Source organism: Pelmatolapia mariae, linkage group LG15 (genome assembly GCF_036321145.2).
Source record: "Pelmatolapia mariae isolate MD_Pm_ZW linkage group LG15, Pm_UMD_F_2, whole genome shotgun sequence".
Lineage (NCBI taxonomy): Eukaryota > Metazoa > Chordata > Actinopteri > Cichliformes > Cichlidae > Pelmatolapia > Pelmatolapia mariae.
Window position 1 is genome coordinate 3,562,488 of NC_086240.1, and position 11,309 is coordinate 3,573,796.

The following is an 11,309-nucleotide window of genomic DNA, read 5'->3' on the forward strand; positions in this document are numbered from 1 at the left end:
TATTCCCAAATATTTCATTTAGCTACTGTTAGACTCGGGTTCAGTTTGAGACGGAAATATTACCTCATGATTTACGTTTTTCATAAGAAAATAGCAAAAGCGCCTATTAGATCATGATCGTTATAATGACATTATCATATCTGTTATTACGTTATCGACTAAGAGACTAATACTTATTGCATTAGCCTTTAAATAGTCTATAGATTCAGGGTTAAGTGTACAGCTATCATACGGTTGTTTTTAGTGCAGCAATTGCCTAGTTTCTCTTTTTACAGTTGCATATTTGAGTTGTTGTAGAAAAAGAAAAAAATCGAAATTTAACTAGAGTTAATGGCACTGTTGTCATGACATTTATGCCAAAATACACGTGAAATGGTACACAACAAAGCTCTTGTGTATTTTAAACATTCGCTGCTCGGTGAGGCTCATTCAATAGACATAGTTGGGATTTTTCAAAGACTTGTTAAAGACACAAAAATAGTATTTTACACAACAAAATTTAATTCCATACTCGTATTATGATCATGCATATTTTGAGGTAAATAATCAGTATAAGATTCAGTCTGTATGATAGTTCTGTCAGGACTTTTTTTATTTGGGGGAGGGGGGGGGGGGGGTCCAGTCGTGCAGGAGCTACTAATGGCCAGATATGCAAAGCATGTTGGGCCGGTGTGTCAAAATGCGCGCAATGCCCCGGAGAGACGCTCCTAGCTCTCCTTGGCCTGAAGACATGATTCATTCACCAGCTCTACTTTTACCACATAAGGCGGCACGAGCGGCCCCCACAGCGGGCGGGACCAAAGGAAAAGTTCCGGGGGGTTGTGATTACTCATGATTGGTTGCTCTGCGCTGTGACTGACAGGTCCCTCTCCCCGACTCTCCTCTAAGCTCGGTTGTTGACACTCTCCAAAACTCCGCAAGGCACCTACGGATAACGGAGACACCATTACAGCTCGCCCCAGGCCCTTCTGTCTCGTCAGCTGCTCCGTGCAAGCACGGAGAAACTACCCTGCCCTCGGCGCGGGATTGTCAGCGTGGATCACCTTTTTTTTGCGACTTCCTCGGTTTTGAACTTTTCTTGGTCCCGGCCTGCAAGCTCGTGAGCGGTCTCCTTCGTCTCCTTCCTCTGTCCCGAGACACGGAGAAATGGCAGAGAAGCGTAGGTCCCCGTGCGCGCTGAGCGTCAAGGCGCATGCATTCTCAGTAGAAGCGTTGATCGGCGCGGAAAAACGCCGCAGGACGAGCGGGGAGGAGGTCGTGTCCCCCGGCTTCGAGGACGAAACAGATGTGTCTGATGTAACCGGGAGCCCGGGACTACGGGCGGATAGAGGGTGTACCGGCGACCGGGGCAGTGAAGCTGAATGTGGAAGTGGCGGATCCCGTAAGTTATAATAATAATAAAAATAGAAATAATAATTATGTAAAATAGAAATAGGTGTCTGACATGTCAGCATTATAAAATTATTACATGACGCTCATACTCCATCATTATAGGATGCATTTGTTTAAGCTGGTTAATTACTGTGCAGCTGCTGCCCGCGCACATTTGTTATTCTGTTATTATATCAGAAGACCAAAATCCTGATCCTCGCTTATGTGTTTATTCATGAGCATTTTCCCCTTGTCTGCATAATAATTCATGTTCTCTTCTTCTCGTCACCGACTAGAATTCGGTCATAAGCATAAAAAAAGATGAAGTTTATAAAGTAAAACAACAATAGGCTTCCTTCGGGGCCGCACGGTGAGACTGTGATACATCACTGCTCTGGTCTAGTAAATATGAGCGGTGTGAGTGTGACTAATGTGAGAGGCTTTATGAGTTGTGTTGCAATCATAAACACGCCAATTAGCAGCGTATAAAGGCCGGGAAACTGCCACGGAAAGGATACTAAGAGGTCTGCAGACGAAATAAACCGACTGGCCCGGACAAATTAGGGTTTAAACCCGCTGTAAGTTCACAATGCATTTGGCTGAGGAGTTGTCTCTGTGTTAGTTTGCCTCGTTAGGCCCATGTCTAATGTCCATAAATTTCTACCACTTGGGGAGGCCTGTGCTGAATAGCACAAATAACAACAGCGGCGAGACGCATAAACACCGCTGTTAGTGCTTCCTCTGAACATATCCTCAGTATTAAAACAGGTTTCAACTCAAGCACTGGCGTGAAAATCGTTTAAGCATGCAGATATTTCTACTTTCTCATAGTTTTAATTTTTTAAAGGATATCTAATAGCGTGACATTAAATCGTAGAGACAGAAATAACTGCCAGAGGTTTAAAAATATTTATTTAGCTCCTGTCCTTTTGAAATAATTGTGTGTTGTAAATTAAAGTATGCATAAGGTTTTTAACTTATTTCCTTTGTTCTGCTGTGACGTTACCGTGTGACGTTACCGTGCTTTAACCCCGTTCAGATTTATTTTTCTTTTGTTTTAATGAGTCACAAAACAAAAGTGAAATGCAACACCTCGTGAACAACGCTTGGCTTGTGATGGAATGTTACAATTAACACGTGCCAATCTCAATTCATCCCGGTGCAGCAGAGAGCGACGACGCGCTGCTGGAGAGCCCGCAGCCCGCAGCTCTGTGCACGGCGCCGGTAACCGGGACCGGAGAGGAGACCCGCGTGGACCTGCAGGGATCAGACCTGTGGAAAAGGTTCCACGAGATTGGCACGGAGATGATCATCACCAAGGCCGGACGGTGAGACAGGGGTTCGCGTGAATGCGTAACTTTATGGGTGACTGAAGAAAATAAGAAATGAGAGACTTGAGGAGAGAAAAAAAAACATTTTTAAAGACGAAAACAACATCAAATATATAAGAAGAAATAAGACGCACGATTCGTAGAAATTAGATGAGCAAGGCAGTGAACCAGATGATAATTTGAAAAGTGAGCAAAATTGCTATTAAAATAATTATTTAGAGAGTTAATCTCCCTAACCAAGCCAAACAAAACTCTGTTGCATTGATTCTTTAATTAAGCTATTATTAATGCATTTTTTTTGTGATGGTGAATAATATATTATTATTCACCAGTTAAAAAATGACAGAGTGTTGCAAAAGAATGATTTTGGTTTTCCTGGCAGCCGGATGTTCCCCGCTATGCGTGTGAAGATTACGGGTTTGGATCCACATCAGCAGTATTACATCGCCATGGATATAATCCCCGTGGACAATAAACGATATAGGTAAGACCCACAAAAAGCTCCACCACAGGCCTGTGCACACTTACTCCAAAGCTCGTAAATCGTAAAGATGCTGCTTCTTAAACTTTGAGATCCTGCTGTCAGAATTTTTAAAAGCTATTTCTCAAATCTCGTAATGAAGGAAAAAGTAAAAACAGAATAGAGTGCCAGTGAATCTGAGTACACTGGGATATTTGAAACACCATTTTATTTTTGACTCGTCAAAGCAATCCCTGTCGAAATATAAAACAAAGTCACATGACACAAATCCTGCGACATCACGTGAGGGACTGTGGTCGGCGCCAAAAAAAACAAATTAAATGAGAACTAAAAGAACACATTCAGCTTTATTTGAACAAAAAGAGACTTTTTGAGTTAATAATATGTAATAATTTCAATTATAGTATGTACACTATCTCATTAATTTTATAATTGTGTACAAAATATCTTAAAAAGTAATTTTTAAATAATGTTTACTTTTTTTTAAATGAGGGCATAATCTTGGTGTTCATTTGCTGACTGAACTTTTCTGATAAAGTAATACGCTAAAAGGTAGATTAAGTGTGGCAGTGATGTAATTCTCTAGTTCCACGTAACTTTTAACCACAGTAAGACTTTTTATTAATTTGTGATTGGATGTCGAATTGAATTGTTTTAATCCTTAAAACCTTATATTCAACTGTTTTGATGAATCACTGGGCATGATAATGAACTTGTTAGATATATTCAATGCCAAAAGTTAAAGGATGTATTTATGCACTGATAAAAAACAAAACTCTAGAAAATATTTGTAAAAAATGCATATTGTTTAAACATGTTGGATCAACGTAACACCTTTATCAATAGCCAGGACTATGGAGCCCAAGGCAATTTATTGACGTAATAATCTGTTAAGCTATAATAACACATCAAAATAGGCTAATGCATAAGGTGAAGCAAACATGCTGGATGTTAACAAAAACAATTGTTAATATGATTATTTCAAATGTGCTGTTAGGATTTAAAGGACTCACTGAAATACTAAGCAATAAAACAAGTCATTTGTAAAATAGTTCAATAGTTTTGTGTCATGTATTTTATCCGAAAAAAGCACAATATAAGGAATTTGGTCAAATCACACGACGCATTCCCAATGTCAGAAAAGCGATTTTGAGGCGAAAAAACGAATCGCGAAAAATGTCCCCAAAAGAATGAAAGCTGAAATGTACCCTACAGCGCTGTAGCTTAAATACACACTCTCACACGCGTGTACTGTATAAATGGGAACAGCAATTTTCTTTAGCATGTAGTCCTGATTTAGACTCCATACACTCTGTTCCTGGTACAACCCAGGATTTTTCAATTGTGCAACCTCAGCTTTGCCTCCACAAATGGTGCTTGGCACCGGTGTTTTGTCACGGCGGTTTTGTCGTCCCTTTTGGAGAGGACCGTTTGGATACCTAACCTCTCCACCCTGGAAGGTCAAACCAGCAAAAGTCGTTACAAAGCAGAAGAAAACGGCGTGTTATTGCAGCGGTATCCGTGCAGCCAAGTCTTTGCGTGATATAAACCGCGTGGGTGTCATTTCAAAGGTTCAAAATTCAGTTTATAGGATACCACGTTTTAAAGTGAATGACATGCCGGATAGCACGTTACTGGTCCGTCTGCCTATAGAACATATAACAAATGCATTATGTAAACTTTGGTGCGCATTGGCGCACTTCAGAACTTCCGGTGTCAAAGCGCCGTGGATCAAACAGAAGGAAAATACTGTTTGTTTAAAAGGAGCATTAATCCAGTAGTGGAGTCTAACCTGTGGCCTGGAGGGGGGTGTCCAATCTGGCCCTAAAGTCATAAAGAGTAAAATATGAACTTAGATTTTAGTGTTAAAGTTTTATGCTTTTGTAAATTCACTCCCTTGTAAGAAAACATTTTGTTATTTGTTATTACTGTATATTTATTCATCAGTTATTGAAGTATCGAGTCTATCTTTTGATTTGTAAATGATATGTTCATTCAGACAGAAACCGTGCTCACTCACTGTCTTGTGTGTGAATTGTGTAGGTACGTGTATCACAGCTCAAAGTGGATGGTAGCGGGGAATGCCGACTCCCCTGTGCCTCCCAGAGTATACATCCATCCGGACTCCCCGGCCTCAGGAGAGACGTGGATGCGTCAGGTGATCAGCTTCGACAAACTCAAACTGACCAACAACGAGCTGGATGACCAAGGACATGTATGTAGCAGCACATCACACTTGTGTGACACATTTTTAATGTGGCTCTGTTGTATGAAATGATATACTACTATTGTAGCAAATAATATGACTACATATTATTTACAATCAACACATTAAATTTCACAATGAGCTATTATATAAAATGTAAATTTCTAGTCTCATAGTTTCATAGTCTGAGTTGAACATGACTTAATGTTCTGTGCATTTTTATGTTTTATTTAATTTTCTTTCTTTATTTTTACAGTGTAGGTCTGTAGATTTTGTGCACCCACAAGCGTACATGTCCATTTTCCCCAGCCATGCTTTATGAAACACATAAAATAGCAGTTACATAACCCAAGCCTCAATCAATGTGTTTTCCTCCCCCGGCTCAGATCATTCTGCACTCCATGCACAAATACCAGCCGCGGGTCCACGTAATCCGTAAGGAGTGTGGAGAAGAGTTATCCCCAGTGAGGACCATCCCTGCGGGGGAAGGCACGCGCACCTTCTCGTTCCCGGAGACCGTGTTTACCACCGTCACGGCGTATCAGAACCAACAGGTAGCTCAGCTGAACTCCTCTGTAGAGACCCATAAACTAAATATAACAAAATACTCACAGTCGCCAAGAAACTCACATTTCCAGTGTGTGCTGCTACAATGTGCTGTGAATTTGAAAACACATGATGTAATTTTGGATGTTGTGGTTGTGAAGTAGAGATTGATGTTAGAAGTTTAATATACATTCGTGCAGCTCATCATTCAGTGTAAATATAAGCTATTTTAATTCCTAGTAAGTAAGTAAGTAAAATGTATTTATATGGCACTTTTTAAGAAAATAATCTATTTTAAAGTGCTTTACAGGGATATTAAAAAAACATTACACATGTTCTTTGTTTTGCATTTAAAGACAGATTCCTCTCTAACTGTCAGCAGGCGTGTATGTCTATGCATGTACATGCTCTACAAAATAAACAGAATAAAGTCCTCTGGAAACTCCTCTGCAGGCTGTTAAAGCAGTTTACCTATAAAGGCTTATGTGACGGGCTGTTAAGAAATAATAGTGATATTCGCTTAAGTTGTCACACATAGCTTAAGATTGTTATATTTTCTGTTTTCAGTGAGGGAAAGCTGCAGCTTTTCTGTATTTTTGCACATGTTTGCTCCATGTGAGCTTTGAAGTAGGACGTTAGCTGAGGTTTGCTGGCCTGCAGTGCATGATGGCTGAAGTCAGAACATGGTGGTGATGTCTATAAAAGTCCTTTTGGATGAGGGTCACAGAGCTGGGCCTTAAACACCACCCACAGTCTGAACAGGCCCACAGACATTAACTCCATGCATGCATGAACCCACACAAAGTCACATAAATGTGCAAAGAAACATACAAGTGCACATGCTCACGAATGAATTTATTTATAGACCTGATTGAAAGATTTCAGAGAAAGAAAACATTTTGGTTGGAAGTGGTATATAGCGTAGTGCGTTATCTTTGATTTCATAATAACAAAGTTTCAGGAAATAATTAGAGTCTTATTTTGCTTTTTCAGATTACAAGGCTGAAAATTGACAGAAACCCATTTGCCAAAGGCTTCAGAGACTCTGGCAGAAACCGGTGAGTTCATTTTAACCGCAGAGATTTGCACATTATCTGGTGCATTAGGGGTAGTGAGCGATGCATGACTGCTTCATATTTTGGCTTGCATGTGGTTTTTGTCACTGCTATTTTAGTCTGATTTTATGGGGAGCAAAGCTATGTATTTATTTATTTATTTTTTCCCTAATGGAAAATGTGCTACAGCCTCCCATTAAATTTTGTCCTGAAGGGCAAAAAAAAAGGAAAAAGAAATGGACTAAGCTGAAAAAAGACGTGGCACGTAGCATTATGGTTAGAGTGGTGATACGTTTTCGTTCAAATGTGCTAACTTTAAAGGCAAATTAATTCCTGCAATTGCACAGTTACAGGCACATGCTGTAACTGTGTCTGCGAGCCTAAATGGAGCGTCAGATTCCAGCCAGCCTCGGGAACATAAACATCAACAGCAAAATAATAAAAGTCAAGAGTGTCCCGAAGAAAATCTGTATAAACACATTTCTAAACATATATAAACACAGCATTAAAACAACACAGCAGTAAAACTCCAGCAGTCTCCAAACAGCCACTCCCCCGAGGCCTCGTAGAAATCATTAGAGAGGAGAGGAGAGCCGGAGGAAGGGAAGCAGAGGGAATGTGCGAGAGGGAGGAAGGTAGAGAACGGCAAACTGGATAACCCAGGCACCTTGACAGCTGACCCTATAAAAGTTAAACTCAGGAAGGCTGAAAAAAACCCTCCTCTTAAATATTACAGGAAGAGTTAAGCAGTTTGCTAAATAAACTTCTGCTCTGATAGGCTGCTTTGGAGCACACAGAACCGCTCCGGGCAGCTTGTCTAAATTATCACCGTGGCTACAACCCCGCGGGGGGGAAGACTTTTATCCTCACGCTAACGAGAGGTAACAGAGCACTCGCATTACCCACCCGCCACAGCAACCCTCCGCCCCACCTAGAGGAGCATGGAGGCTCAGATTTGGGGTGGGGGAGGAGGAGGAGGAAGGAGAGTCCCACCTCATAAATCGTTGCTGCGGCTTCCTGCTCCTTCGTCCTGATTCGCCCGTAAAAGCCGTGTGAAAGCAATTACACACAAGCACCCAACCAGCAGCAGCCAATCGAAGCCTGGCGTTTATGCCCCTCATTACCTGCGGTCTCCATGGAGATGGCGAGGAGGGCCCCACAGGCGACTAAGATGGCCGCCAGGTGGTTGGCGAAATGCACGATTTAGTGAGGCATGCTGAGAGCGAGTAAGAAAGAGAGGTTCCCACTGCATCAGACATTAAAAGGTTGGGAGAGCTCACGGTGAAGTGTTAATGTGTGCATTTGTGTGTGTTTGCAGGATGGGTTTGGAGGCTTTGGTTGAGTCTTATGCATTCTGGCGTCCATCCCTGCGAACACTCACATTTGAGGACATCCCTGGCATGACCAAGCAAGGTAAAGTTTAACAACAGGATGCTTCCCGATGGTGAACATAAGCCATCCAACCTAAACACAAAATCTTTGTTTGTGATGGGCGTCCTTATTCACACCATGAAAGTGTTTATCAGTCACTCACACAACCTATAAGACCATAAAAAAATTGTAAAGACAGAGTACTGGTTGGTCATACCAACTACAGGTTGCCATGGCTATAAACATTTATCCTGCTCTTATTTTGTAGGAGTCCCAGGAACTCACGCAGCGGTTGGAGCATCGTCTCACCTGCTCTCCACATCCCCGTGCTCATCTCCTTTCCAAGTTTGCCCTCTCAGCCCACCGGACTACACCTGTAGCCGGCCGGCACACCCCCTCCACCGTTACAGTAACGCCCCAGAGCCATTCCCCCCACCCAGAGGTCCATCTGCGTATGAAGCCGAAGGATTCTGCTCCCTGCCTCTCCCTGCCTCTCAGCTCGGCTATCTCTCCAACCCCACCTCACAGGGCTATGCCGGTCTTCGCCTCCACACGCCGCCCTACAGCCTGTATGGTTACACATTTCCCTCTTCACCGCGCCTCGCTGCCAGTCCTGATAAAATGGCCGCCACTGCCACAGCCAATCATCAGAGTGCCTTTCTTGGCTCGTCGCCCAGTGGGACTTTAACGGACAGTCTGGGTGTGCTCGGCGGAGGACAGCAAGGCTTCTTGTTCGATTCTCGGACTTTGGGACTGGCAGGGAGCCAGTCGGGAGGCGGGGCCTCGCAGGTCACTGCTCACATGGGCTGACTTTGACTCTGGGTTGTCACAAACACACAGTGACACCCTGGATTGGGTGTGTGCTGCTTTTGTTCCAGAACACTCTCTGAATTAACGATCAAGCATCACGCTGAACTGAAGACAGAAAGAAGTGACAGAGCAGGCTTTTTTGCCTCTGTGAATATATGAGTTAAAGCTTTACCTGAAGGAAATAATTTTTACTTTTATTTTCACGCACGATTTCTATGACATGCCTGTGGACCTGCAGTGGTCACTAAAGAAGCAGCAGTGGTGGTTAAGGAGTCCAGACGAATGAACACACTGACTGAATTTGGACTGGGCTCAAACCGTTGTGGCCCAGAGAATAAAAGCGAGCACTTCATCCCCTGCCCTGAAACAGTAACTATGATACTCAAACAGTGCTACCTTTGTCTCTATCATTGCCTACATTGGGTGGGACTACTAAACACCATCAAACTTTTTCTCATTACATGCACGATTGTTCCTTCGATCACTATGCACTAATGGCAGGGCCTGTTCACCACTCAAAAACACTTTTTACACACAACACTCGGGGTCGGACGTATAATTACTTAATGACGTCATAGCCACAACAGACCATAGGAGTTCTCCTGGTGGCAGTTGCGGTCTAATGGTAAAACTGTAGAGAGGAGTGGATAATGAAAAGATTTAAGGCTTAAATGTATTTTTTCATGTCTGACAGAGAAGCAACAGTACATGACTCTGTATATATAAGGGGGGAGGTGGGCGGGAGGAGATTTCTGTATATAAAGGGCTGTGCAACCCTTCGCACTTAAAAACCCCAATGCACCTGCTTCTGCTCTTAAGACTGGGTCAGGTATGGGACACCCTACCCTGAACTTGACTGAAAAGCTTTTCTTTGCAAATACGCTATAACAACAAGCCCTTTGGCCCGAGGACATTAACATGTTCTGTGACCTTTTTGAGCCAAATAAAATATATGTATACATGTCACGATGTTTGAATGTAATCAATAACTTACTAATTTAACTGATTTCACATGGTTTTGTAATGAAATTCAGTGCATGTTCGTGTGGGCACGACAGTTTCTTTACTTTTTTTTAAATCAAAGCAATCACAATACAATATTTCCTCAAGAAAATTCGCCTAGTTGTATTTGCGTATAACTGCAGGTGTGTGTGTGTGTGTGTGTGTGTGTGTGTGTGTGTGTGTGTGTGTGTGTGTGTGTGTGTGAGACAAAGTAGCCGTTTTTTTCACAGAAAAATGAAAAACATCCGAGAACAAAAGAGAGAAAGCGCAACTCTCAAACACCATCGTCACGATCACCACTCATTACAACTCCAAATCTGCAGAAGTGATGAGTCTTACGACAGAGGGTGTGCTATGAATGTGGATGTGGGTGTAAGGATGTGGATATGTGTGTCCCTGTGCACACTTGTGTGTGCGTGCGTGTGTGGGGGGGGGGGGGGGGGGGGGGGCAACAGGTGGTTGAGTTGTCAGCGAGTGTGTGACCTCACAGTCTCAAAGTTCATGTGGATCCCAGAGAATTGACACCCCCATCCTCTCCCACACACACACACACACATATATGCACACACACATATATATGCACACACAAAGTTATGTGTGTATGAAAGCACCAGCCAAAATCTTTAGTCTTCTATGTACTCTAACACCCGAAAAAGTAGAGTTCCCAAGAAAGCCAGACAAAGCAGGGTTTCATGTGAGAAGAGAACTACATCTACAGCTATCTTAAGCTAATCTTAATACTGAGAGGCTCTGTCAATACTAAACCTACACAAACATCAGAAACTGTAGCAGCTGCCCCAAAATGGGAAACTTGCATCGTGAGTCGTGTGTCTTTAAGACATAACTACACAATGAAATTATTAGCACTGGCGCCTAGAATAGAGAGCAAACACAGTTAGGAAACACTGATCAATGGAGGATGGAGAAACATTCAGAATGCACTCAAGGTACAATATAAATTTGGTGGTATTTGTAACTACAAAGTCCAATAATTTATTACATACTGTCTGAGCTCGCAGCAAATCACAGTAACAATCATGAGGCCAACAACTACAATAGCCTCTTTAGTAGCTAGCTGTGATAGGTAGAAGGTAATCTGCCCATTTAAAACTGATTTACTCGGCCCCATTTCTACC

The 11,309-nt window shown here is 42.4% G+C and overlaps 1 protein-coding gene across 2 annotated transcripts; it reads left to right on the forward strand.

Annotated features, from left to right (window-relative positions):
• The first annotated feature begins 934 nt into the window (after window positions 1–934).
• On the forward strand, window positions 935–10,270 carry tbx18 (T-box transcription factor 18). 2 transcript variants are annotated; one of them, XM_063495393.1, is made up of 8 exons: window positions 935–1,381; window positions 2,537–2,699; window positions 3,085–3,186; window positions 5,227–5,398; window positions 5,776–5,943; window positions 6,929–6,993; window positions 8,309–8,403; window positions 8,630–10,270. In XM_063495393.1, exons 1-8 carry the CDS (start codon window positions 1,147–1,149, stop codon window positions 9,169–9,171), a joined length of 1,542 nt encoding a protein of 513 aa, XP_063351463.1. In that variant the 5' UTR covers window positions 935–1,146; the 3' UTR covers window positions 9,172–10,270. The 2 variants fall into 2 exon arrangements, with proteins under 2 accessions (XP_063351463.1, XP_063351464.1); XM_063495394.1 differs by having other exon boundaries at window positions 2,540–2,699.
• The last annotated feature ends 1,039 nt before the right edge of the window (window positions 10,271–11,309 follow it).

Coding starts and splice junctions, on each gene's coding strand:
- tbx18 (XM_063495393.1), top strand. CDS start 1,147: ATGGCAGAGAAGCGTAGGTCCCCGTGCGCGCTGAGCGTCAAGGCGCAT. Junction 1,382..2,536: donor ATGTGGAAGTGGCGGATCCC/GTAAGTTATAAT, acceptor ATCCCGGTGCAG/CAGAGAGCGACGACGCGCTG. Junction 6,994..8,308: donor AGAGACTCTGGCAGAAACCG/GTGAGTTCATTT, acceptor GTGTGTTTGCAG/GATGGGTTTGGAGGCTTTGG.